This window comes from Lynx rufus, unplaced genomic scaffold (genome assembly GCF_022079265.1).
Source record: "Lynx rufus isolate CCGP_SWC_20201006 ecotype Redwood Valley unplaced genomic scaffold, mLynRuf1.p SCAF_40, whole genome shotgun sequence".
Lineage (NCBI taxonomy): Eukaryota > Metazoa > Chordata > Mammalia > Carnivora > Felidae > Lynx > Lynx rufus.
The window spans coordinates 2231833-2258399 of record NW_025814857.1 but is presented as its reverse complement, the minus strand read 5'-3'; the positions used below and the strand labels follow the sequence as shown (position 1 = coordinate 2258399).

General features: G+C 49.4%; 1 protein-coding gene across 1 annotated transcript in view; it reads left to right on the top strand.

Annotated features, from left to right (window-relative positions):
* Window positions 1-25457, top strand: part of MAMLD1 (mastermind like domain containing 1) — a 58421-nt gene extending 32964 nt beyond the window's left edge. The window contains exons 3-5 of the mRNA XM_047097751.1: window positions 22983-23067; window positions 24062-24623; window positions 24687-25457. Coding sequence (XP_046953707.1) covers window positions 22983-23067; window positions 24062-24623; window positions 24687-25173 — 1134 coding nt within the window. The 3' untranslated portion in view covers window positions 25174-25457. The remainder of the gene's footprint in view (window positions 1-22982; window positions 23068-24061; window positions 24624-24686) is intronic.
* The last annotated feature ends 1110 nt before the right edge of the window (window positions 25458-26567 follow it).

Sequence of the window (26567 nt, the reverse complement as noted above, 5' to 3'; positions counted from 1 at the left end):
GCTTACCTCTGAAAGGAGCACAAAGCGTTGCAGTAAGGCCCTCTGGGGAGGGAAGGCTCTATTCCACCAAACCAAATGCTCCAGAGGCATCAGCCCTGTGCAGAGGCCACAGAGAGGTTCACGCGTTGTTCCTGCCCCCCTGAATGTCACTTGCAGTGGTGGTGACCACATACCCTGTCCGCCCTGCCTGATCTCATTGTCCAGCCAAACTCTAATCTATATACTCTCCTGTTGCAGAAGAGGTTCGTGAAGGCGAAGTGTTTCTCTGTAAACTTGCGCTTGACTTGTCTATTTCCCACTCTCCTGGTAAATAAAGTTTGCAATACAATATTGGACTAGGGATTGAGAAAGAGAATGAACCCTCATAATTGTTTCTAGAGCCATCAGCATCCAACTTGGCAACACCTCTTAACGGGCTTTTAATTTTTTTGTTTACAGTTATTACCTCTGAAATCTCTACTTTCTGGTATGTTCTTGGACTTTTGAAGGGATTTAAAAATTCAGGAGCTCAATGCCAATAATTGCTTTTAGGAGCTAGCGCTGCCTATTTTCTATAGATGAATTCCAGTTTGGGTCCTCAATTATTTTCTTCACAGAAAGCCACAAAGTACATATTCAGGTTTGCATCGGAATTGAATATGAACTAGAAATCCTTAATGTTGTTAAGCTACGCAATTGCTTCTAAAATGTGTATGCACTCAACTAATGCAAAATAGAGTATTTAAGAGCTTGACTATTGCACTTGAGATCTGAATGAAGAGCCCAAGCTTGCCGTAGTTGATCTGCACTAGATATGTTTGCTGGAGGAGGTGGTGCAGGTGGTTCACGTGTGGTAGATTTCTTTTTAAACCAGTCCAGGGATAAAGGAGCATGACTGGAGGCTGAACAGGGTCCAACAGGCTCTGTGCTTCATCATTAGAAATGCAATGTTCTCCAACATGAGGCTGGAGGTACAATGTAGACTTCATGAGCTCAGAGGCCTAGGGGCCCAGGCTTCAATCCTTACCAGTTAGGGTGTATTGAGTCACAAATAACAGGAAAACCAGCTTACACTGGCTCAGCTAATAAAAGGAACAGACTGAGTCCTATAAGCGGAAGTCCAGCAGTTGGGGACTGCAGGGTGGTTTGAATCAACAGCTCAACCGTCATCCTAAAGCTGGCTCCCCCTTGTGGGCACCCATGGCTGCCAGCATCTCCAGGGGCTACAAACTTCCTTTTCCCTCAGGCAGAGAAGCAGGAGAGAGAGTTGCTTCTAGAAGCTCTGTCAGGTAAACAAGGAGGCTTCTTTCCCAGAAACCCCTCGGAATTCGGGGCCTCGTGGCCTGAACTGATTGCACGCCTACTGCGTTGTTTCCTGTGAGCTGAGCTAAGTGCCCCACCTCTAGAACCCTGAGTGGAGCCAGGTTTCCCCAAAGCGTATAGGCAGCATGGGGCAGGCGAGGTTGCCTGAGCGGAAACTGGGGAAGGTGCCAAGGGAAGGAAAACTAGATGTTGGCCAAGCGGCCAACTATATTGTGACAATCGGCGTCTTCAGCCATCGACGTCCATCTGCTCTTTCCTTCCCAAGCGTATGCCTCCCAGATGCTCACCCCTACAGAAAGTCCATTTACTCCCTCCCCAAGAGGATTCGGTTCCAATCTAGAAACTGCAGGTGATGCACCACCCTCACGTTCCGGAACACCTTAGGGCTTTAAGAAGGTTAACGAAGTTCTGGCATTTAATAAGTTAGGAACAGAAATGTGAAGGTGGCTCTTTGGGGTGACCATGCAACTCCTGGAAGCAGCCCTTTATCCAGGGAGAACCCATATCCTTAGGCTTCATTTTGTAAGAATTCCCCCAAATATCCATAACCTAGGTATTAGTCAGGTCTTGGAAGAGGAGTGGCACTGGGTGCCGCTATGATAGATAAAGTTGGTTTGAGAACTTTCCCAATTTCCTCCCCAGGGCCTCTCACCTGGCTAACATGCCATTGTTCTTCAGGCCACAGCTTAAAGCTCAGTTTTGCCATGAAGCCTGCTCTAACCAACCCTTCCCCAGACTGGATTGGGTTCTCCTGTTCTCTAGCACTCTGCAGTGCTCCTGTGCAGCACTTAATCAATCTGTATTACCGACCCTCATCTAAGTGCTTCTCCATAATACAAATGTGCCAGCTGTAAAAGGGCAAGAAGCACATTTGCCTTATCCACCAATGCTGTCACAGCACAGGGCCCAGATTGTGGTGGGTGCTCAGTAAATATGTGTTGTGCGAATGTTATAAAAGGCAGAGTGAGCAGATTTGAGCTGCAGTATTTTATTACAGTGGAGAACTGTGGAACAATCTACACTCTGCATTCTACAGTGTACGATGACAGGTGCTTCAAAGGAACACAACAGTCAAGTCCTCAGAAGAAACAAACACACAGAGAACCCTAGTGTCCCCGGCAACTGCAGCCAACTCTTTTGTAGCCCCCTCCCCCTCTCTCTGGCAGCCTGGTGCCTCAGGGACCCTGGGTATCTCCCTACCTACCAGGCACCCTGGGGCTCCTCACCATAGGTAGCAGCCCTTTGAGCACCCAGCTCCCTCTCATCCCACACCCATACAGTTTGGAGATAGGCGGTTGGGGGAAGGCAGTAGAGGCCCCTCAGCTCACAGGATGCCCCAGGCAGCAGGACACAGCTGATCTGGGTGAACCCTGCACTTACCCACTGGGGCAGTGGGAGTTCCACAAGGCCATGAAATGACTGGCTCTGAGTAATAGCTGGAGTCCCTGACTTCTGACACAGACTCTGAGCTCATAAATTCTGCATCTTGGGGCACCTGGGTGGGTCAGTTGGTTAAGCATCTGACTCTTGGTTTCAACTCATGATCTCATGGTTCGTGACATCGAGCCCTGCATCAGGCTCTGTGCTGACAGTGCGGAGCCTACTTGGGATTCTCTCCCTCTCTCTCTGCCCCTCCTCCCCTCAAAATAAATAAATCAACTTCAATAAATAAGTAGGGAAATAAATAAATTCTACATCTTGAAGCAGGCAGGTGGCTTCAAATCTGGGAATGGGATATGAACTTCATACATTCTTGACAGTTTATTACCATTGCTGTAATCAACCCTCTGCTATTAAATAGAATTTTATAATTAAATCAAACCAAACCCTTAAAATAAATTATTTGGAGAAGGCCAATTATTCAAGTCTACAAACTAACTAGAAGTATATCCTGCAGATGTTGACGTTGAAAACTGTGCCTAAGTTCAGTGTAACTGCTGGACCCATTCTCATTGGATGTCCACACATCAAAAAGGATGTCTGTTTGCCCAGCCTTAATGGTAGGTTATGTATATGTTTGTCTTTCTAGTTCCCAGAGCTAGCCCTTATTCCTGCAAAACAGCCCCATAATCCACCCATTTACTGGGTTGCAAAGCTTTGATGAGGTCGAGAGAGCAGTATGGTAGATATCACAACTTTCTCTACAGGCCAGTCGTACTGCGTTTGCTGAGAGCTGCTGGACTTGTCCAGGGTTTCCCCACAACTCGCATTGCCCAGTTCATGACTAGGGTAAGGCAGGAAGATGACAGAAAAAGATATCTGGCCCAGGAAATTACAGAAACTCCAATAAAACTCAGACAGAAATGAAATCTCTGAGCTGTGAGCCAAGTGCTTAAGGGAAGAGGCAGGAGAGTGCTTCTCATGTTGCTCACTGCTCACCATGGTGCTTCACGGGCAGTGTGGGGAGTGGCAGGGCGGGGGGTGAGAAAAAAGGGTTTCCTCTATATTTTTGGAAAGCAAGAAGAGCTAACTAGCAAAGTGCTCCTTTGTGTCTGTTCAGGTCTGCTGAAAGGCAGACACCTGTATGGAGTTAGACATATAAGAAATGTATGAGGGTAGGGGAAGCCTATGAATGCTAAAGGCAAAGGAAGCAAGAGAAGGTGGGGAGAGCCTCAGCCCACAGTGCAGGTGGTCCATGATGATCGGGAGACAGAGGGGGATTGGGTAAGAACAATCTTAGACTGCAGGGGCACCTGAGTGGCTCAGTCACTTAAGCATCTGACTTCATCTCAGGTCATGATCTCGAAGTTTGTGAGTTTGAGCCCCACATGGGGCTCTCTGCTGTCAGCATGGAGCCTGATTCAGATCCTCTGTCTCTCTTTCTCTCTCTCTGCCCTTCCTCTGCTCTCTCTCTCTCTCTCTCAAAAATAAATAAACATAAAAAAAGAACAATGTTAGACTGCAGTGCAGCTCCAGGAAGGGTTCAGCAAGGCCAGTAGAGAGTCCTTGAGCCAAAGTTGCTGTTGGAAGAGACCTGTACCTCACAGGAGTGGGCCTGCATTAGTAGTATACCTGCTATGTTCAGTCAATGGCTGGGAGAGGGACTGGGGCCAGATACGGTGACAGATCCAAAGGGATGGCTTCTGGAGGCTATCAGTCAATTATGCCTCCCATGGCTGGAGATGCCAGCAGCCTTTAGCACAGCCACCACATCCCTCCTTCGGTAGCTATGACTGGAAGGCCCTTCCCAGAGTCCCTGGCAGACAGATAGCTACAAGGATAGATTCATGGGGTAGAACGAGACTGACTACTTTGGAGGACAAGGCCAAGGCTGGTTTGATTAGTCTGTAGGTGGACTGTGCTTCTTCATTGTTTGTTTATTTAGTGTTTGGATTCTTGGTTTTCCCTCCTGTCCCCTTGTTTGTTCAATTCACCCTTTGACCCCAGGTCTAGGAAAATACAACCATGTGCATTTGGAAGAAGTTTAAAATGAATTAGCTGGCTGGCTTTAGTTTCTATCCTAAGCATCAAAAGATTCCCAGGCTTTGGAAGTGGGGCAGACTGAAGGGACTACAGTTATTTGGGAAATAAACAAATGAATATTCAGCCTCTTGATTACACAAGGAAGAGTATAAGTTTTGTCTGTCTAGTGCCTAAGAATCACTATTTTTTTAGTTGTGTGAGTATGCTAAAATCAGAGAACATGAATATTGAAAGAATCCTTGGAGTTTGTCTAGTTCAACAACATCATTTTACAGATGAGGACACAGTGAGGCCCTAAAGGGAAAAAGTAGACCAGTATCCTTTAGGGAAAAAAACATGCAAAAATTCTCAACAAAACCCTAGGAAAACAAATCCAGTAACTTATGAAAAGGATTAGACACCATGACCAAGTGGGCTGCATCCCAGGAATGCAAGGCTGGTTCAGCCTATGAAAATCATTCATTGTAATGAACCCTGTTAGTAAAACAAGGAACAACAACAACAAAAAGATCATCTCAATAGACAAAAAAGGCAAGAGACTTTCTCAAGCTCATGAAGCTAATGGCAAAGCCCAGGCTAAACTGCAGTCACCTACCTTCCAGGCCAGAGCTCTTCATAGTTAGTAGTGGGAAAGGGGACAGAAGGTGGAACTAGCCCTTCCACATCCATGCACTGCACTGAGCCCATATTGAGGAATCTCCCCTCTTCCTTCCATCCTCTTCTCACAATAGCCCCTGGCAAAGCACACTTTCCACATGAAAAAGCAGGCATAGAGAGGCCGCCTGAGGCCACCCAGCTGCCAAGCACAAGGAGGAGCTAAGCCTAGACCCCAGGTCTCCTGTCTCTCCCTCTGGTACTTTCCCTCACCCATCACTGCTCCCCTTATTGATTGGTGCTACTGGATTAAATTGGTTCCATTAGTTCTCACATTATCTGCTGCCAAGCCAAATAGATGGGCTTTTTGCTGAGTGGATACAAGTGTCCTCCAGATTCTCCGGGGGAAGAGCCCCTCTCCTGTGCCAGAGTGTGACAACTCTCAGAGCTGAAGCTGTTGACTTACCTTGGTGTAATCTGGGCTAAGTGGCCATTTGTATATGCTAATGACTAGAACATCTGTGCAAGTACTGGAGGTCTGTAAAGAAGCACTGGGGAAGCCAGAGGCCAGAAGGCTGAGAAGTGGAGGCCGGTGGGGCCAAGAGAGGGATGAGGCTGTTCTTTGTTCCCGGAGAAGCTGAGGGCCAGGCTGGCCTGGCTTTTGGCAGGGCCTAGCCCAATGAGAGCTCTTGCCACTGAGTCCTGGCTCTCCCTGCTGGGACAAGAAAAAGAAGGCAAACATTTCAGAGAGTCAGGGAGAGAGACACAGCAGAGCCAGGATGCAGTGAAGTGGTTGTTTGTTTGTTTGTTTTGTGGGTTTTTTGGCCTCACACCTGCGCATCTCAGATGGTGCTCTACTGAGGGCCCAGTTGGCCAAGTTGCCTCTGGATGTGTTCACCATGGCCTCCAAAACTTCTTCTCCTCAAAAATACATTGGGAGAGCCCACCCCAGAGTCAGGCACTGAGCCTGCAGGCCATTTTCAGGGCTCGAACATGCGGGCTATGGTGGGGGTGTGCTGGCTGTCAGCAGTGTACAAAGCAGGGCTTTCCCAGTACTGTTCTGCCTGTTTAACTCAGCAATGTGGGGTACCCTTTTTTCTTGCTCTCACTGAGAATCACAGAGAGGTTTAAAGAGGTCGACTCTGTATGGGACACCTCTTCTCTTCTTCATGCCATCTGCTTCGCATATAGATATGTTCCCACCAGGCCCCGCATCAACACTGCATACTCTTCCTGCCCTTTTCTTCTTTCCTGACATTTAGACCAGGGAAAGTGGCTTCCTTTGGGATAAAGGGGTTGCAAGAAGGCACCATGGACTGGAAATCACAAGTGCTGAGTTCTAGTCTCCTCTGACTTGGGGCGAAGCTCTTCCCTACCATGAGCCCCAGAGTCCCCACCCACCAGGTAGGGAGTTGGTAGCAAGCAGTATTTCTCAGAAGGTCGTGTTGCAAGGTCCCACTCCCAGAGACTGAGTCCCTGCAAAAAACGGACAGGTGCTCCCTGTAGGTCTCTCAGACTCTCTGTCCTTAACTTGCTCAGCAATCTTTTTTTCCCTGATTTTTTATGGTGGTTAAAGTACACATGACATAGAAATGGTCATTTTTTAGTGTACAGCTCAGTGGCATTAAGTACATTCACATTGTGCAGCCATCATCACCATCCATCTCCAGCACTCTTTTTATTTTGCAAGACTGAAACTCTGTCCCCATTAAACAATACTCTTCATGACACACTCTGCACAGCCCTTGGCAACCACTGTACTTACCTGACAGGAGGGATACTGTGATCACCAAGGCCGTTTTCCCAGAGCAAGGCTTGTCCATTACTTGGCAATCTTGAGCAAACCATGGACCTCTCCATCTACAGGGAATGTTGACTCAAGTAGGTGATCTCTCATTTCCCCTCCAGTTACAAAAGTGCTAGGGTAGTAGGGTGAGGTGTTAGCCCCAGGGAGGCAGAATGGGTCAGAAGACAACAGAAGATGAGGATTTCAGTAAAAAGAAAGTAGAGAATGATGCCCCTTAAAGGTTGGGAAGGAAGGAGAGCACACAGGTAGGCATGAGAAAGCATTGGTAGCAGGAAAGCATTGGTTCATTTGCAGTTCACCTATACATCCTTGTGGACAAAATCTGGGGAAGGAACCCTGAGCTCTGGGAGTATTGGCATTCTTGCCAGGGTTCAGGGAGCTGAAACCAGGCCAATCCTAAATTTCATGAAGAGTGTGCTGTACTAGGTCTTTCCAGCCTTGACCTCACCCTAAACCTGTCTGACTGGAGCATCTCCAGAGAGATGGGATTGACAACAGAAAAGAAAATAAGGTCAAAATTCCAAAGCAACTTTTCTTAACTTGTAAACAATGATGATTTTTTTATGAACTTGAGTTGTTCCTTTGACATAGCACCATATTTTCTGTTTACAGGATTCCTGGATTTTTCTAATCCTGGTTTTCTTGAATCCATATGATACATACAGAAGAGTATATAAAGCATATAATAATAAGACCAATACCCATGTACCCACCAACCAGGTTGAGAAATGAAACATTCAAAATACCTTAGGGGCGCCCGGGTGGCTCAGTCCATTAAAGCATCTGACTTCGGCTCAGGTCATAATCTCGCAGTCCGTGAGTTCAAACCCTGCATCACGCTCTGTGCTGACAGCTCAGAGCCTGGAGCCTGCTTCCAATTCTGCGTCTCCCTCTCCCTCTGCTCTTCCCCCACTGGCTCTCTGCCTCTCTCTCTCTCTCTCAAAAATGAATAAACATTAAAAAATTTTAAATATCTTAGAAGCCTTTTCTGTACCCCTCCCATTTCCCAGAGATAACAACTCTCCTGACTTCTAAGAGTCAAATATAGGAATGCACCTGAAGCCCCTTGATGAGCTTTGAGGTCTTCCTAGGTAGATTAGACAGTCACCAATCTCTCTCTCTCTCTCTCTCTCTCTCTCCAATCTCTTTAGGTACTTATTGTCTGATTTCCACTGATGGCTCCTCCCATCTATTTTGTGTTGATCCTCATTGGTTTCAATTTTAGATGGGGACCTCGTCATTTTCCAATACATTTTATGATCTCTTGATTACAAGAGTAATATGTGTTCTTCATAGTAAACTTGGAAAGTGCAAGAAAGTATAGAGAAAACACAAACTCCGTGTGATAATAAAATACACAAATATATAATATACAAATAAGCCAGGAATAACCACTGTTAACATGTTGGAATACAGCATTTCATTTTTTCCTATGCAGAAATATATTTGTCACATTACTGACACCAAGCTTTGTATATAGCTTTTATTTTCATTGTGAAATATAACATAGGTGCAGAAAAGTGTGCAAGGCCCATATGTACAATTTAAAGAAGAAGTACAAAGTGAAAACCTGTGTCACCACCAGTTAGGTTGAGAAATAGAATGTTGCCACCCCCTGAGTAGACCCCCAATATGCCTCTGTGATCCTAGCCTCTCCTCCCCGCAGAGGCGACCACTCTCTTGATTCTGATGTAATCATTCTCTTGCTTTTCTATAGTTTCCTTAATGAACTCTTAAACAAGTAGTCCCTTCATTTTGGAGAACTGAGCAGTGGGCACGAGGTAGATACGTAAGCAGCAAAGAACCATAGTGCTGCTGTTAGTTGAAGGCTTCCGAAAGAAGAGAAGCTGGGTAGTCCTGGCCACTGTCTGCCCCCAGCTCCCCTTTTAGGGAAGTTGGTGGCCAAAGACAGTGGTGGACTGGGGCACGTATAGAGCCCACCACCATCAGGACTCCTGGCAGAGTTATGGGCATGATACTGGACACACAGAAAATATGGCAGAAGGGATTGGGCTGCTCTGTGTCTCCTTTTGAGCTCACCACAGCCTGCCTCGAGTTCCTCCAGCATTTAGGTGTAGGTGAACACAGGACACTTCTGTGGAGTGAAGTTGAGTGTCCTCAGCTGATCCAGGCAGCAGGATCTGGAAGGTAGAGCAAGAATTTAGAAGCAAATGGTCAAGCCAGACCTTTGCCAGGGTCAAGGAGAGGCAGATACCCACAGACATAGAGTGAGGGAGGGGATCCAGGATCTACTGCATTACGTTGGCCACCTCTGTCCCCTTCACCTCCTTCCAGAGAAAACCTGGAGCTCCTGTCTCTGAGCCCAATGAAGATTAGGCCATTCAGACCAAGCTGCTTTTCTGCCTTTCCCTCTGACATCTTGTGATTCAGTTTCTTCAGGCTGTGTAGTCCGTTAACCTTGGTCTAGCCATTCACTGGCTTGGGAAACTATGGTGCTGCTGTCTTCTCTCCTGTTCTCCTTACCCTCATGGGATTGTGCCTTTAAAAAACAAAACAAAACCCTTACCGCACTTTTAGTGGGGCTTTGGGAGGGAGTGAAGTTAGATGCTTGCATTAAATCTGCTGTCTAAATCCGGAAGTCTCCAAAGGAAATCCTGCCACTCCCTTCCTCAGTTGCCCGAATGTGATGGTTAGTCGGATGGCTCTTTTGGCGCCCTGGGGCCTGTCAGCAGTGCTCACTACGCCCAGCAGGGAGACACTGCTGAGGAAAGAATGTGGGAATGCATAAGCATAAGGGTTAGTATTTGTAATTAAGAGCCTGGATTTTGGAGTAAGCCAGACCTGGGTTTGGCTTCCAGCTCTGCCACTTACTGTGTGACTTGGAGCAAGTTACTTTGTTACTCTGAACCTTATTTTCGTCCCTATTAAAATGAGGGTGGTAATGGTACCCATCTTTCAGGGTTGCCATGGGGATTAAATGGGATAAAAACTGTATAGCATTTTATTCAGTGCCTGGCATGTTGTACAATTTCAGTACATCGTAGGGGTTTACCATCACCATCACCGTCATGAGACAATAGGAACCTTCCAGAAGCTATCAGAGCAACTAGTGCCACAGGCCTCTCCTGGCTGCTGAGGCTCTCTAGCTTCCAGAGAGCCTTGATGGCCTCCCTTTTGCCCCGCCCTTGCTGTCCCCCATAGCAGGGGTCTAGACCTCACCTTGCTCCTGTGATGATTCCCAGTGGCCCACCTAGCCTTGACCAGCCAGTTTTCCTATCTCGTTTTCCAGCATTAATGACAGCAGGTGCAGCACTGGCCACACTACAGAAGTGCCCCACAGAAAACAGCTCACCTAAATATCAAGACTACCGCAGACCTGCTCTGAGCCTCACGCGATGGGGGATACTGAGGTGTATGCCAGTCTTTAGCCCAGGTGCTTCTCAGGCCACTTGCCTACTCATTGGAATTTATGCTGCAGAAAAGATACTTATTCCTTCATTCCTTAATTGATGTATACATTATTGATTTTGCCTTTTTTGTGTTCTTGGCTTTTTTTTTTTCTTCTCTCAGCAAAGTAGCAATTTACCAGTTGAACTTAATCCTGTGATTAAATTTCAAGTCTGAGAACTTGATTGACTAAGTGAACTTGATTTTGGACCTCATCAATTTTAGTCAGCCTTAGACATTTAAACTTTGAAAAATTAAGGTTAAATATACATTTATAAAGGGGAAAAAATCCAGAAAAGCTCAAACTCTTCCAGCTCTTGCATACAGAATACGGTGCTCCAAGGACACTCTAACAAAATGCAAATTTACGGGAAAGCTTCACCCAGTGGGTGGGATTGGTGCTACCCTAGAGTTCTTAGCAGAATCTCTTTAGTGAGCCCTAGCTCCCTCTCATCCCCTGTACCACATGTATCATAACAGAAATGCTCCAACTTGGAGTTCTCCTAATTTGGGGATACAGTTGTTGCAAAAAGAACATGTGGGCCACACAGTAGCCAACCCAGCAGCCATTTCACAGCTGTGGACCCCTCAGGGCCTTCCAGAATGTTCTTGCTGCTGGTCTGCTTGTTATATAATAGCAAAGGTTTCAGCTGGGCCACTTGATTGAGCAAAACTCAGGGTGGGCTTTGAAGTCAGACAATATCTGGGTTCTAGTCCAGGCTCTGGCACTTACTAACAAGTGACCTTGGGCAAGTTGCTTACCCTCTTTGTGCCTCAGTTTCCTCATATTTACAGGGGGTTCATCATAGTACGTTCCTCATAGGTTTGTCCCAAAAATTAATTGAAAGACACCCCCAGAAGGGGTTACCAAGAGATGGGAGAGGTGATGGCCCTGTTGAACTGTGTTGGCCAAACCATGCTTAAAGTAGCATGTCTGATTCCAGGCTAATCCCTGAACAATTCTTGGGACACCACATGGAGCATCGCAACAGTGCTCAGTATATGGCAGAAGTGTTACTGTTAATGAAGACTACCACTCACTAGTCTTCAGACAGTGCATGTAATAGGCAGGCCCTGCATATGTGTTAATTCAAGGAATCTTCACAATCCCTACCACTTGAGACACAGAAGAGTTAGTAACTTCCTTACAATGACATAGCTAAGAAGCAGCAAGTCCATGACCCCAGCCCAAACCTCTGTCTCCAGAGCCTACATGCACTCTTGGCCACCTTGCCAAAAGCTGTGCTTTCCAGTATTGTAGTCAGCAACCACATGTGGCTTTTTAAATAAATTTAATCCATTAAAAGTAAATAAAATTAAGAATTCAGTTTTCCATTTGCAGTAGCCACATTTCAAGTGCTCACTTGCCACGTGAGGCCAGTGCCCACTATATTGGGCAGCACAGGTATAGAGCCTTCTTTCCTTTCTGGGAGGATGATTCAACATCATCTCAGAAAGTTCTGTGGGACAATGCTGCTTATAGAGCTTCTGGGATTTTATTCCTTATGAAATCCCAGACTTGAGTTGTATAGCTGTCTTGTGTTATTATTAACAGACACGTAATTGTGATATATTGAACTCTCATCTGCACTTGGCCAAGTAGAGAAATGGCAAGCAGAAAACCAAGAAGTCTAACTCACATTACATTTTTCCTGTTTTCCTAATGCATTACTTCACATTTACAAAATTGTCTCCTGTCACTTCTGACACGTAGGGACATTCACCAATATGCCCAGAGATTCAGCTTCTTCCACAGCTCCACCTTGACCTCTTTGCGCTATCTGGATAACAACTGGAGCTGGCTTCTGAAGTCGGCCCAGCTCTTGAAGGACCTTGGGTTCTGAGGGTCTCTGGCATTTGTGCCAAGCCTCCAGGTCCTTCTCTTGGGCTTTCTCTGCTCACCTCTATTACATGGTTAGTAAAGGCCAGAGAAAAGAAAGAAAGGAGTTCAAGATTCATTACCTGAACTCTTGGATGATGGGGGCTAGAAATCCGCAAGCTCCCGGAAGCTGGTGGAATTATAGTACACAGCTGTAACCTTGTGAGTACACATATACTTCCTTCTGAATCCCCATGGTGGAGAAGACTGGACCAATATATAATCTAGCCAATAATTTATAGAGTTAGAACACCCATCCGCTTCTTGCAAAGTAGCTGAATGTCTACGGGGGTTAGTCATAACCTTCACTCCATGTCCCAGAACCCGTTTGAGCTACAATGATGTCACAGAATAGCCAACGAGGTGCAGTTACTCCACTGTAAACGAAAGAGGATACCTTACTGTTCCTCTTCATGTGCAGAGAAGGAGCCTCTGTACTTCCAGACCCAGGAGTTGCTTGGGTTTTAGCCACGCTGTAAATCAGATCCGGGTCTGTACCCTTCCTTGCCACTGTGTGCCCTGGGTAAACGTATCTCTACTTCTTTGTCTTGTAAACTAGCCACAGTCTCAACTGCATGTATGCAGAGTTCAGTGCCTAGCACACAGTGTGTGCCCAGTAAATATGTTAGCTGATGTTATTTTTATGGTGCGGTTATGATTCCTCTCTGTTCTTTGGATGGGTTTTATTAACATGACAATGTTAAAAAAGGATGAGTAGATGTGCTTCAATGAGGGTCAAGGCTCCTTTTGTCAGTAAGGTTCATCCCAAAAAGAGGCCAGCACGGTTCTCACCAGATTACCATCTCCCAAGCGCCTGGGACATCACGCCAAGTTCATAACAAAGCAAGGTCATTTGGACTTTGAGTATTTGCTGAGCCCCTGGCAAAGGCACAGGCACTACCTGGGCACCAGAGGGATTCAGAGATAATTAAGACCTGGTCCAGCAAGGATGTTCAGTCAGCCACAGGTGTTCAGCCACAGGAGCTAGGCTGAAGGAGAGGCAGAATTCTCAGGGTGGAGGGGCTGGATCTCGAAGGACATGTAGGATTCCCAGAGTGAAAACTTGGGGAAAAGGAATTCCAGGCTGGGTGAATCAAGGGGCACAAGCTCAGAGGGCTGAACACACATGGCAGCCTGTCTAGAGAGATCTGATGAGCTCAAAGGAGATTTTGCCATGACTGGAGGATAGAGTACATGACACCATGGGACAGGAAACCTGACTGCCAAGATGACAGGAGGCCAAGGTTATGGACAGCCCTAAGAGCAGAATTTAACAGGATGTTCTTGCATCTCTAGGCAGCTTCGAGCCATTGGAGGATTTTTCAGGGGGAGGGACCTTTGGCCAACCTCAGTCCAGCAGGCTCTCTTGCAACCATGGAAACCTCAGGATCCAGGGAACTGAATGGTTGTGAGTTCTGTGAAATTGGGCACTACTCTCAGACACTATCCACCTGTGGTCTAATTCTCTGAGATCTGGAGTCACGTGGAACCAGCCAGTCTAAGAGCTAGTGACTGTGCCCACCAATTGTTCATTGACTAGCTTTTCTCAGATTTTCAGTGATTCCAAAGAAAGCGATGGCTTTACCTTACATTTGGAAACCTCAAGGAATTGAAATGTCCCTAACCACCATTTCTTTTTTTTTTCTTCAACGTTTATTTTTTTTTTTATTTTTGGGACAGAGAGAGACAGAGCATGAACGGGGGAGGGGCAGAGAGAGAGGGAGACACAGAATGGGAAACAGGCTCCAGGCTCTGAGCCATCAGCCCAGAGCCTGACGCGGGGCTCGAACTCACGGACCGCGAGATCGTGACCTGGCTGAAGTCGGACGCTTAACCGACTGCGCCACCCAGGCGCCCCTCCAAACCAAATAAAACAGAGGAGACACATGAGCATCGGCTATAAAGCTAGTCAGTCACAGTCAAGATTGAATCTCATGTATTTTATGTGTTTTGTTTTTCAACTGGGGATTGCATTGGTCCGCCAAGTGCCTGCTCCCATTCTGCTCCACTCGAATGAATGGCTCCAGGCCCACTCCCAATTGCTGCCGAAATAGAACTGCCCACACTGTTGGGGCATCTTCCGCCGCTGGTAATTTCCATGTGCCATCTGCAGTTTTTTCTGCCTGATAAACTACTGAGGCACTGCAAGCGTATGTTAACACTGATGGGGGGTCCTGTTTCTTGACCCATCACTAATATCCTACAAGTCACATGAAGCTACCAGGGATTCCTGAGCAAAAGCTTAAAATGCTTCAGTTCCCTACAAATAAGCCCTATTCATTGCTTTTCAGTTGTGTCGTCATGGAGCGGGTGAGTAATCAGAGGTCTAGTAATATTTGCATTTGGGGGTTGTAAAAACTCCAATGTGGCTATAAAATAGTGTGTAAAATTATCAAGGAGCTAGGTGTGCGGGCACTAAGAAGTGTCAGTTGTAGAAAGCGACCTCTCTGCTTACGTCCCGGATGACCTTGCTCCAAGGACAAACTGAAGCTTGAAAAACCGGAGCCACAGATGGCCAGGGAGCTGAGCTCCCTACGAGTGAACTGCCCCAAGAGGAGGGGCACTGGGCCCTGCGCGGTGGGTACACCATCAGATGGTGAAGAGCTTTTCTTTCCCAAGTGCACGGACTTTACTTGCTAAGGATATTTTGTGTTGTTGTTTTATTTGTTTGTTTGTTTGTTTGTTTGTTTTGGTTTGGTTTTTTGTGTTTTTTGTGTGTGTTGTTTTTTTTTTTTTTTTGGTTTTGTATCTGTCTGGGGGACGGGTGTACTCTCTGAAACTCTCCAGGCAGTTAGAATGTCTTCCCAGTCCCCTCCTGAAGTCTATAATTTGTTCTTAAGAATTTGTCTGGACCGCCCTTGTAAAACTTTGAACTTTTCTAAATGCTGCATTTGAATAGTTTCTACATTTCAAAATGCATTTTGCGTTTGGTAAGCTAATGACTGAACACACACACACCACGGCAAACTACGTGTGGGCTTGGGAACCAGGCGAACCTGAGTTTGCATCCTGCTCTGCTCCTAACTAGCTGTGTGACTTTGGGCAACTTAGTTAACCTTTCTGGGCCTCAGCATCTTCATCTGTGAAATAAGGACAATAGTAGTTCCTGCCTCAGAGACAGCTCCTTAAAGGACCGAGTGAGACTGCATATTGAAAGCACTTGGGTCAGTGCCTGGTGCATAGCAAATGCTCAATAAAATCAGTGGTGGCGATGTTTAGTGTTATTTCAAACGATACATCCAAATATCTACCGGCCTAGTGTCCATGGCACAGACCTGTGCACGGTAGGTGCTTAGTGTTTATTGCAGTGAATTGAATTGATTCCAGCTGGTTAGCTTAGTTTGGGGGATGAAGCTTTCCCTTTCTACTGGGGTGATAGGAGACACAGATCGTGCCTCCCAGCCCAGATGTTACAGCACGAGAGGGAAGAGGCTGTGTCAAACGCTCGGTGTGTTCATCAGGATGTCAGGGCTATATCAGCAGCTCATTTGAGTCTTGAAATGTTCTCTGACACGGTTATCAAGTGTGAGGTTTTTAAATTGCTGTTTGTTAGCTGAAAGAATCGGGTCATATGTTCAGTTCTGGTGAAATCCCTGTCATCTAAAACATGACAGAAAGGAAAGGTCCCCCCCCCCACACACACACACAAGTCCCAAAACCTCGGGGCCCTGGTAAGGTGAAGTGCGGTGAGGGCTAGAGTTCAGGACTTGGCTGTTGTGGGATTTACACTTAACTGTTTGGTTTTGCACTCACCATTTGGTTTTGCAGATTCCTCAACATTTCTACACACACAAACCTACAAACCAGTTTAGAACTGTGTGCTCTGTTGGGTGGGTGGGGGGCGGTAAAGGGATGGGAGGGATTGGGATTGGTCAAGGTCATTGCCGATGAACCAGCTTATGTGACCTAGCTTTCCTCCCGTTTCCAACAAAACAATGACTGATCAAGGCAGGGGATCCTTAACTGAGATCCTTGGATGGGTATTAAGTGTCCAGAAAACCCCTGAGATTATATGTAAAATGTTGGTGGGCCGGGAAAGGGGAAACACCACTGGGAGTGCTTTTTCTGTGGAGAGAGACCATAGCTTTTAATGGATTCTCAAAGGAGTTTGTGACCCATGACAATTAAGAGCGCAAAGCTGTTTGGTTTTATGGCCCCAGACCAGGTGGTGTGTATAAGCACCACACTCATAGGACCCAGCTAGGCAGGCGGTCATGGCAGTGACAAGATCAGTCAGGACCATTTTGTGGCCAAACAGCTGATGGATTGTTCAATCGGTTGTTGTAGACTCATGTAGACAAAGCCTGCAAGCTTGGGGAAGCCAGGCCCCCCCAGGTCAGCCTCGGGCGACAGCCCCCATCCTGCCAGGCCCTGGGGAGTGAGTCCTTCCTGCCCGGCAGCTCCTTTGCTCATGAGCTGGCCCGAGTCACCTCCTCGTACAGCACCTCAGAGGCAGCGCCCTGGGGCGGCTGGGATCCGAAGGCCTGGAGGCAGGTGCCCGCTCCACTACTGCCTAGCTGCGACGCTGTAGGTAAGTCACTTCCCCCGAGCCTCGCTTTCTCATCTGTCAACTGGGGCGCAGTCCCCTGCTCAGCCTGCCCGCCTGCCTCACAGGGTTGTTGGGAGGAACACAGGAGGTGACAGCCCATAAAGCTCTTGTACACCTATGAGGGATTTCTAGTGCTTTCTCTACTGTGTCCCAGCCCATCTTTGGCAAAGAGACCACCCAAGCAAGCAGAGTGCTCCAGGCGCCTGAGCCTCACCTCCAGGGAAATGAGTGGGGGTTGCCCCGGTTGCAATTACTCCCTCCCTGTGGTACGCCTTCCAGCACCCCGGGTCTTTCCTTGCCTGTCTGTCCCTGCGGCCAGACTGTGAGCCCAAGGGGGACAGGGACTCTGCTTCTGCACCTCTGGATACCCTCCATTACCTGCCTGCTCTGTGCCTAGCGGGTACTCAGGAACTGCCTCTCCTGCCAGCGATCTGCTGTGGACTCTGCACCCCACAGTGTTCTCTGACCCCACTCCAGACTCGTGCGCCCTAAAAGTGGGAAGTTGGATCACCTCACTGGAAGACTGGCAGCCAGAGGAGAGCAGGCAGAAGGAAGCCAAGCCAAGCCTGTCCACAATGGCTGTGAGTTTGGACCATCCCCTGCAGCCTAGAAGGAACCGCTTGAAGAGTCACATTAGCGGTGGTGGGAGCAAGATGGCGGATGCCAGCCAGAGCGGGCCTTTGCAGGGCATATCGTTTGGGTCGTGGAAATGTTGTTCTGGTACATAAAATATCAGTGTGCACAGGACATCTGCCCTATCTGCAGGAAAAAAAAAAAAAACTGGCGAAATGAGCATTTGCTAAGTGATAGTGATCAGAAGATGGTCATCAAGCTGAAAGGGCGCCGGGATTCTGGCCTTTAATGGAAGTTCTGCTTTGGTAGGTACAGCCTTGTTCTCCTTATCCTGCCAGCCCCAGCCGGGAAGAACAAGCAGTGCCTTTTGCTCAAGGTCTATTGATTCCTGCCTCTTTCCCCCTTTTCTGTGTGTGCTCTCAGAGTCACCGTGTTCCTCAGCCCTTCGCTCTTCAGTTGAAACCTGAGAAATCACGTCCAGCACAAAGCCACCAGGAAAACAGAATTAGCAAAAATGGATGGGGATATGGTCCACTCAGGATGTCACTGTTCCACCCTAGTCTTCCCTGCCTTTCCCTTCCCTCAGAAGTCAAACATTGAAGGGGATCCCAGCTAGCTTGCCTCAAATTCCTAGCCCCTACCTTATTATGTCTCTTCCCGAGGCAATGCCTTCCACCAAGCAGTGGAGGACCAGGCAGACGCTTGGCCCCCAAATCTTTCCTAAGAATCTCTGGAAGTTGGACCCTCCTGGGGGGCTTTGAGGGACAGAGCCTTGCCAGCTCAGCCCATGACTCAGGAAGGCCAGACTCAGTGTGAGACAGAGGACGCAGGCACCATAGGGGAAGAAGAAAGGTGAGCTGCAAAGACGTTTGTTTCCTCTGCCCCAGTATTGTTCCCAGCATTGAGGCCAAGCCCTTCCGGGACCTGGCAGCCCTGAAACCACCAAGACGGAGGAGGAGTCAGAATAGAGTCCATGCAGTTGGAGATCAAGTACAAAGACAGAAAACCGGAGAATGAAAAACCTGAGCTACAGCTCTCTGCTGTTGGCTTTTGGTGGCATTGATTTTGTGAAGCCCCCAGTGACAGCCTCAGATGGGTTCCGACCCAAAAGCAGCAGCGTCTCCATTGGGGGAGGTCTCTGGCGTAGGAACGCCAAGGGCCGGGAGGGGCACAGAAAGACCCTAGCAGACTACTGCTGCCCCAGGCTTCACCTGTCTTAGAGAATAGTGTGGCAGGCTCTGATTTACCCTCAGGGTCCCATGCCCTGACCCAAGGTTTCTGCCGTGCCCACCCACTCTTGATCCCTTCACTCTGTCGTTATCTTCTTTAGAAGACGTGTCACCATCTGAAGTGATCTTCCTTGACTAACTTGTATCTTGTCAGTTTCCCCCTCCATTATAAGCTCCGGAAGAATGAGAAGCCCAGCGCTAGCCCACAAGAAGTGTTTGTCCGCTGATTGACAAAGGGACTAACCGAGCTGCTAAGTAAACCTTGTCTTCCCATCCGGTCCTTGAGCATGTTCACGCTGGGGGCTCCAGAGCCACTGAGGCCCACATGTCACTGGGTGCACTCTGGACCAGGAAGGGCATTGAGCAAAGGCAACTCAAAAGAACAGGTGTTCGGCAAACCCCTTCTCCCCAGATCTTGGCCTTAGCGGTCCACGGAGAGGCCTCCTGGAGAAACTGAGTCACGGGTTCTGAGAGTTAGGAGGGACCAGGAAACTATGAACCTCATTTGTCATTCACTGTAGGAAAAAGCCCCTGTGGTTTCGAAGGACACTGAGGAGGATTATAGCCGAAAAGAGTCAACACCCCCTCAAAACAGGGCTCCCGATGGAAGTATCTGACTGCCTTCATCCATCGGCCATGACAAGCCAGAGCCCATGGGTATCAGGGGACCCCACCCCCATGGGAGCAAGAGTCCCAAGAATTCTGATCTTGATTTTATAGTTTCCAGGCAGAAAGCTGTCTTCCTGTCATTTCAAAAGAAAAGTCAAAAGGTGGGTGAGTTGTTTCCAAATCTAGCTTCCAGAAACTACAAAAGAAGGTGATTTTCCTAGTGGAGTAATAAACAAACAAACCTACACAGTAGAACTCATTAACCTTTGAACCTTTAAGGTAGCTGAGTGCCTTCAGCGGCCAGGCAGGCTGGCTCCCTCTGGGGACACTCAGGGGGTGGGTCTGCTTGGAAAGGAGGCCTAGTTACCTAAAAGCAGAAAAAGATCTCCCTTTTTCCCTCTCCCCCACTCCTTCTCACCCTCAATGTGCTATACAAAACAAGGCTTTGGGCCCATTCCCTGCCATCCCCCTGGAGCTATTCCTTTGGAATCCCCTTCTGAGTCAGAATGCTCTCCTCCTGCAGGGCCCTGGGGACAGTAACCTCAGTCTGAATCTGGCTGAAATCCAGAAACCCTTTGTAGGCTTTTGTCCATGAGTCCTGCTGGTCCTTTGCTCTTCCTTCTCTCCCCCATCCCCCATCCAGTTTAGAGTCCCTCTGATTAAGTGATTGAATCTGGCAACCACTTTCCCTGCAGTGGTGAGAAAGCATCCAGGTGGTTGCACTGGGCCTTATAGGACACACTCACCTGCGGTGGCTGAAGGGTGAGGTTGACACAGCGTCTGGCCTGGCCTGCTGGTGGGGGACGCTGTGTGAGGCTGGGCTGTGCCAGGGGACAGTGGTGGGGTTCAGGCCAGCCTTTGGTCTCTCTCTCTCCGTGAGGAAAGCACAGCTAGGCTCACACAGCACTCACCTGACACTGCTCTGTCAGTGTCACCTGGCACAATAGGACACCTCCACAACTGCGGCACTAGAAAAATGAGTCATTTGATGACCTTCTCCAGAACCAGGCTTATGAAAAGCCACAGGTTGCCTGGGCCATCATTCACAAGTGTCTGTCACTAAGCAGCAACTTTCAGCCATCACTTCCTCCTGGTCACTGAAAACATTTGTCATTTCCTGTTTTCTCCATTTTCCAACGATTCCAATTGTCAGTGTCAAAAGGCAACAACTGTTTTCTTGGGGCTTATCTTTGGAGCACATTGATTCAGAACAAAGGATGGGGGCCTCCGTCTGCAAAACAAAGGAAGCAGCCTCCCAGGGAGGCCTCCTCTGCCAGGGCCAACAGGACCAGGCCAGGAGCAGAGGGCTGCCTTGGCCTCTGGAGGCCCCAGGCCACTGAAGAGACTCCTGCTTGATGTCTGTGTCCCAGGATGCCAGAGGCCCAGCCCCACAAGCCGGGTGTCACCGTGCTATGTGAACTTGAGAGTTTCTGTAGCCATGCCGCTGACCAGATTTGCCCTTAAACTCGGGAAGGTCCGGATTTTCTGCTTCCTTGGATGAACACTGGGCACTGTCCCGTGGTCCCTGTGACGCCGGACTGCTCAAGAAGCATTCTCTTTCATCTGGCCAACACCACACAGTTTCTCCACCCCTTGCCCCATGGGTGTCTTTCCTCTCTACCTCCTTCCCTTTGGACTCTTCTGCCCTTCCCTGGCTTTTTCTTCGGTTGCGCTCTATATTCTTCCAACCTGCCCCCTGGCCCCCACCCCCACCCCTTGTACAACTGCGTTCTTTGAGGCAACTAATGGGGCAAACAGTGGAAATGGATTTAGGGTGGGTGTTGACCCAGCCAGCCACAGGAACCAGACCCCAGAAGCAGCTGGTCCCCAGAAGCAGTGGGCTGGAGAGGCCAGAGCACCGGGTCTGCTGTGGAGACACATGGCACTTCCTAGCCATATCACGTTGGGCATGGCATTTAACCTCTCTGAGCCTCACATGTCACATTAGTAAGCGGGGGGCTGTGGATCTTATGCCCAGATCTTGGCCGCTGGTATAAGGATGGAAGGGAAGAGCAGAAGTGAAAGTGCTGGCCCAGGGTGAAAGGCCTGCATTCAGAAAGCCTGCCTGCCCCCAGTGTGGCAGGCAGAGCCTGGCTTCGATGCCCTGCTTCCTGCCTCGGGCAGCCACGTGACCCCCGTGCTACTCGGGGGCCAGATCCCTAACTGCAATGATATGAAAGAAGGGTGCAGGCGGCTCAGCACAGTGAGCATGCGTGGGCTGGCCCCGGGTGCCCCATACTGTAGCAGGAAGAGGGCAGCTCCATGGGCAGCCCCAGGAGCAGCTCCCCACCGCCCACATCCAGCTGCCCCGGTGGAGGAGGACAAGAGCCCAGACAGGAAGCAGGCTAACTGCAGGATGGTGAAATCGCTTCTGGCGTGGTCTGCCCAGTGCCTTGTGTCTGTCCTCTGCCGCCAGGCTGGGAGCCCAGCACTCTCCGAAGCGCCAGCCCCACTGGGTGCAGAAAAGCAGGCCCCGCTGGGCAGCCCATGTTGTAGGTCAAGTCCTCTGGCATCTGGGGAGGGGGTTGCAGCTCAAAACATGGGCTAAGGGGTGGGAGCTGCCTTGGTTGCCAGCACACTGTGGAGCAGGCTTCCTGAGAAGGGGAGAGAGAGGGCAGTGGGCGAGATCTGGGTCCCAGTCACCACCTGGAACCAAATGGCTGAGGGTCTCCGGGTAAGTCATGCCCCCGGCCCCTCATCCGGTTCTCTGCTATCTCCTTGGGCCACTGAGACTCAGTGCTGAGACTGCAGCCCTGAAGCTCGGCTCCTGCCCCAGCCCACCAGCCGTCCCCTGAGAGGGAGACAGGAAGCTTGTCCCAATTACCCATCCTACAGCCAGGCGGGAGAATGACGGGAAGTTGGCAGTAAGTGGCTACTCTGGGTGGCAGACAATGCATTTATCTGACCATGTGATCATCCTGCCGTTCATGCCAGGACCACCCAGAAGGAGCCTGAGCCCTTTCCCCGTGACAGCCCTGCAGAAGCGGGGTACCCACCACCACATAGCCCAGAGTCTGCTCTGCCCCAGCCACGGCGTCCCTGGTTCGCTTAGCCATTCCTTGTCTGCGTGGTTCTGGGTCCGAGCCCTACCCCTATCGCTTAGCGTCCTCAGAATATAGCCAGTTCGTCTGGGTCTCCTTGAGGCTGGCCTGCCAAGACTGTTGTCAGCACTGTAGACATGGTCTGGCCAAGGCAGAGGAGTGTAGGACTGTCACCTCCCTCCTTCTACATACTCTGCTTCTATTAATGCAGCCTAATGTTACATTTGCTCTTTTGGTGACCACATCTCACTGCTGGCCCATCCTGAGCAGAAGGACATCCAAAATGCCTGAATCTTTTCTCTGTGTGCTGTTGCTGTTAAGCTCTGTCTCTCCCGCCCCCATCCTATGCTGTCACAGTTGATTTTTTAACCCAGGTGCAGAATCCTACTTTTGTTTATACCTGTGGAGTTTTGCGCGGGAGGGTGGGGCATGCATGCAAGTGTGTGTTGATGTGTTCACTCATGCTTTCTGCTACACCAAAGCCAAGTCCTGGGCCCCCATGCAGCAATCCCAAGGCCGAGTTTCTTGGTAGCCGCTATCTAACACATCTTTTTCATCTTCTGTTTAGCAAGAGAAGCAGAGATCAGGTCTTATGGCAATGACCCCTGAACAGCGGAGTACATATATTGCCCAACAGATGAGTCAGTTTCAAGGTAAGCAGTTAAGGTCATTGTTCCCAAAGGGGCAGGCTGGAGTGGGGGGCGGGGGAGGGGGAACAATTCACTCCAGAGTAAGCCTTTACTGTCAGTGTTTCTGAAACTCCTGAGGGAGAAAGGGGAGGTCTGCAACTCAGTTAAATAGCATGCAGCTGTCCCCGCCCCCCAACCACCACCACCCCAGCCACTGCTGGAGTGACCTTCCACTCTAATCATTCCTGAGCCATCCCTCAGGTGTGGGCAGTGGGACAGGGGTTGAGGACACTCTTCCTCAAAGAGTCTGTGGCGGGGGTTCCCAGAGCCTGCACACATAGCAGGGGTCCCTTCCCCACCACGGCAGCTCTGAATGGGCTCAACATTTATTGGCCGCAGATACAGTCCTTAACAAAAAAGCCAGGCATGGTCCCCACTTTGTGGAACTTTCACACTAGCTGGGGAGATGGGTGTGAAACAATACTTAGCAGCCAGCAGAGCGACACTGGGCTGGGCCAAGAATGCCCTCACCTGGTTTTAGCCCAGTGCTGCCTCCATTCTCCAGCAAAAACCCCTGTTCCTTTGGGCCTGACACCAGCTGAATGTCCTCCCTGCCCAAGCTGGAGTAGCATGTCAGGCCATACTTCAGCTGCAGTGACAGGACAGACAAGTTCCAGGAAGGCCAGAGGCAAGGGGTGGACCACTGTCAAGGCGTGTGCAGGGCCAGGCCTGTGTACGGAGTACTGAGTATAAAACCAGACCCGGACCCTGGCCTTGTGGAGCTTATGATCTACCTGAAAAGACAGACCGAGAAGCTGGCATTTTCAGTCCAGTGGGATCGTATGTCGGTGTGTGCGTGGGGAGAGCTGAGGGTGGAGAAAGAAGGGGAGTTGAGAAGAGTTGAAGAGCTGAGTGCAGAAAGCAAGAAATCAGTGCTGGGCCAGTAGCTCCCCAGCGGCAGCTGCAGCCCAAGTTGAAGGTGACTGTGGAACTGACCGCCACTTTTCCCTTTCTGTAGCCGTCCAAGAACAAGTCACGTCCAAGTGTAACCAGACTGAGGCAAGCCCCCCATCCAACCAGCCTATGATGCCACCCAGAGCTGGGCTCCTTCAGAACAATCTGAGTCCAGGAATGATCCCACCCACCAGGCACCAGAGCCATGAAGGCATGGGCGTGATCTCACCAACTCCGGGCAAGCAGCAAGGAATTTTCAACTCCGGCCCCCTGTTTCCCGTACCCTTGTGCCTGGGCCAGAACCCCCTAAGTAGCCTCGGTTCTGTCTGTCGTCGTCTGCAGATTCCCAAGGCCACTCCCTCAAGAGTGCCCCTGCCTGGGTTCTGTCCCAGGCCCCTGAGTAGCCAGCCCCCGAGCCCCCACCAGCTCAGACAGCCCTGTGTGCCAAGAATGCCTGCAGTGTTCAACAATGCTGCATGGGCGGCGGCGGCAGCTGTGACCACAGCGGTCTCAAGGGAACCGGCCTTGAGCCGTGTAGATAATAGCGTCCAGCAGCATTTTGATAGCAACTCCATCTTCACCAAGGCGCCCGCAAGAGTTCCCATGGTAGCCCCGACATTTCCACCGCATCAGGCAATTGCGCCCCCCAATCAGGTGACCCCAGGAGGCAGGCCAGGCCATAAAGTGAGTGTGGCTCTGGTTGACCCTAGCTTCAGCCCGCTGGGCAACCAGAGCCTCGGCCAGAGCCCGGTGCAGGGTCCCGTGCCTGCGCTCAATGCCACCAAATCCCTCCAGCAGGGAGTGGCCAGCTTTGGTCCCATGAGTCCCATACAGGGCATCGAGCCACCAAGCTACATGGCCGCCGCCGCCGCCGCCGCCGCCACCTCTGCCGTCGCTGCCAGCCAGTCCCCAGGTCCATTCCCCAGAATGGGCAACCCCCCTGAGCTGCCACCCTATGACTTTCTGCCCCAGCCCCAGCCCCAGTCCCAGCCCCAACTAAATGGTCTGATCTCACCCCCTGACTGTAGTGAGGCGGATTTCATCGAAGCTCTGTTGAAGGGCCCCAGCGCAAGCCCAGAGGAAGGCTGGGTGTGCGACCTGAGGCTCATCGACGACATTTTGGAAGAGCACGCCGCCGCCCACGATGCTGCCACCCAGAGCGCGGGGGGGCTTTAAGTGCCCGTGGAAAACCCTGCGCTGCCACCACTTTAGGCAGTGGCTGGACCCATAGCAAATTCACAGCCACCTCCACAGCCACACAGTTTCCTCATCACATTTGAGTGGCATCAGCCTGTGCTCATCCCTGTCTCTACCTGTGACAAAATGGAAAGCTGGTGATTTTTCAAGCTACCTGTACATATTTGAAAATTTTGTAAATGGTTTTCGTAAACGTTAATGACAGAAGTATTTATACTTCATTTTGTGACTTTGTAAATAAAGTGACGGCTTTTGTTTCAGTAGAGTTGTGTTTATTATGCATTGTTTGTGTTTACTATACATTGTTGCAAATATGCAGGCTGTGTTCTTTGCCCCAGCGCTACCTTGTTAAGCTGGTTGTTAAGCCCCAGCACTACCTTAGAAGCCAGGTGGTTGTTGCTTATGGTTTTGATGTAATGGCAGGTGTGGATGTGACCAAGAGGCATTGTACAAACTGACAAATGCCAAGTAGAAACCCCTTGGCCATTTATTGCCATTTTCACTAAAAATTATATCGTCTTGTGTGATTCTTAAACTCTTAAACTCTTTCGCAAACCTGTTGGGTCTCCGCTGGCTCTTTCCTGATGCACATATTACAGCAGAAGCTTTACAAGTGCCCCGCAGAGGAAATTTGCCAGGAGGCTAAGAGTTCTGTAGATTTGGGAGGGGTGAAAAGAGAGCCTGTGAGCTGAACACTGGCTGCGCTGTCCACCTTGAGGATCTAGAGTGTTCTCCGTTTATCATTCAGACAGAGAAACCCCCAGGTTCACGCTTCTCCAGTGGCACCTTGCAGGGTGGAGATTAGATGTACCTGGTTTAAAGCCTTTCAGTATTTGTTTTCATGTATGGTCTGTGGTTGGAGGGGGGAGTCTGTAAACATTAATAGTTGATTTGGGGTTTGTCTTTGATGGTTTTTATCTGCAATTATTGTCATGTATATTTAAGTGTCTGTTATAGAAAACCCACACGTGTTCTGTAAACTTTTTCTCAGTGTCCAGACTCTGTGTAATCACATTTTAATTGCCACCTCCTATTTCGCCTTTACATTTGAAATCTGGCGTCTGTTTCAAGCCAGTGCGTTTTTTCTTTGTTCTGTAATAAACAGCCAGGAGAAAAGTGCCTCTATGTTTTCAATTTTCAAGGGAGCATTCAGTACTTACAAAGCCATGGCAGCTAAGCCTGTTGGTGTCTTTGGTTCTTTCAGAGTCTACACGTGCCTTGTGCACCGGGCAGGCCCTGACCCGAGGGGCGAGGGGTAAAAAGTTTGCCTCTGCCATCAGTCTGCATCACAGCATGGAAGCACGTTATTTTTCACTGCAGCCCTTCATTTTCCAGAGAAGGAAGCCGAGGCCACTGAACCAAGCGCACTGGGG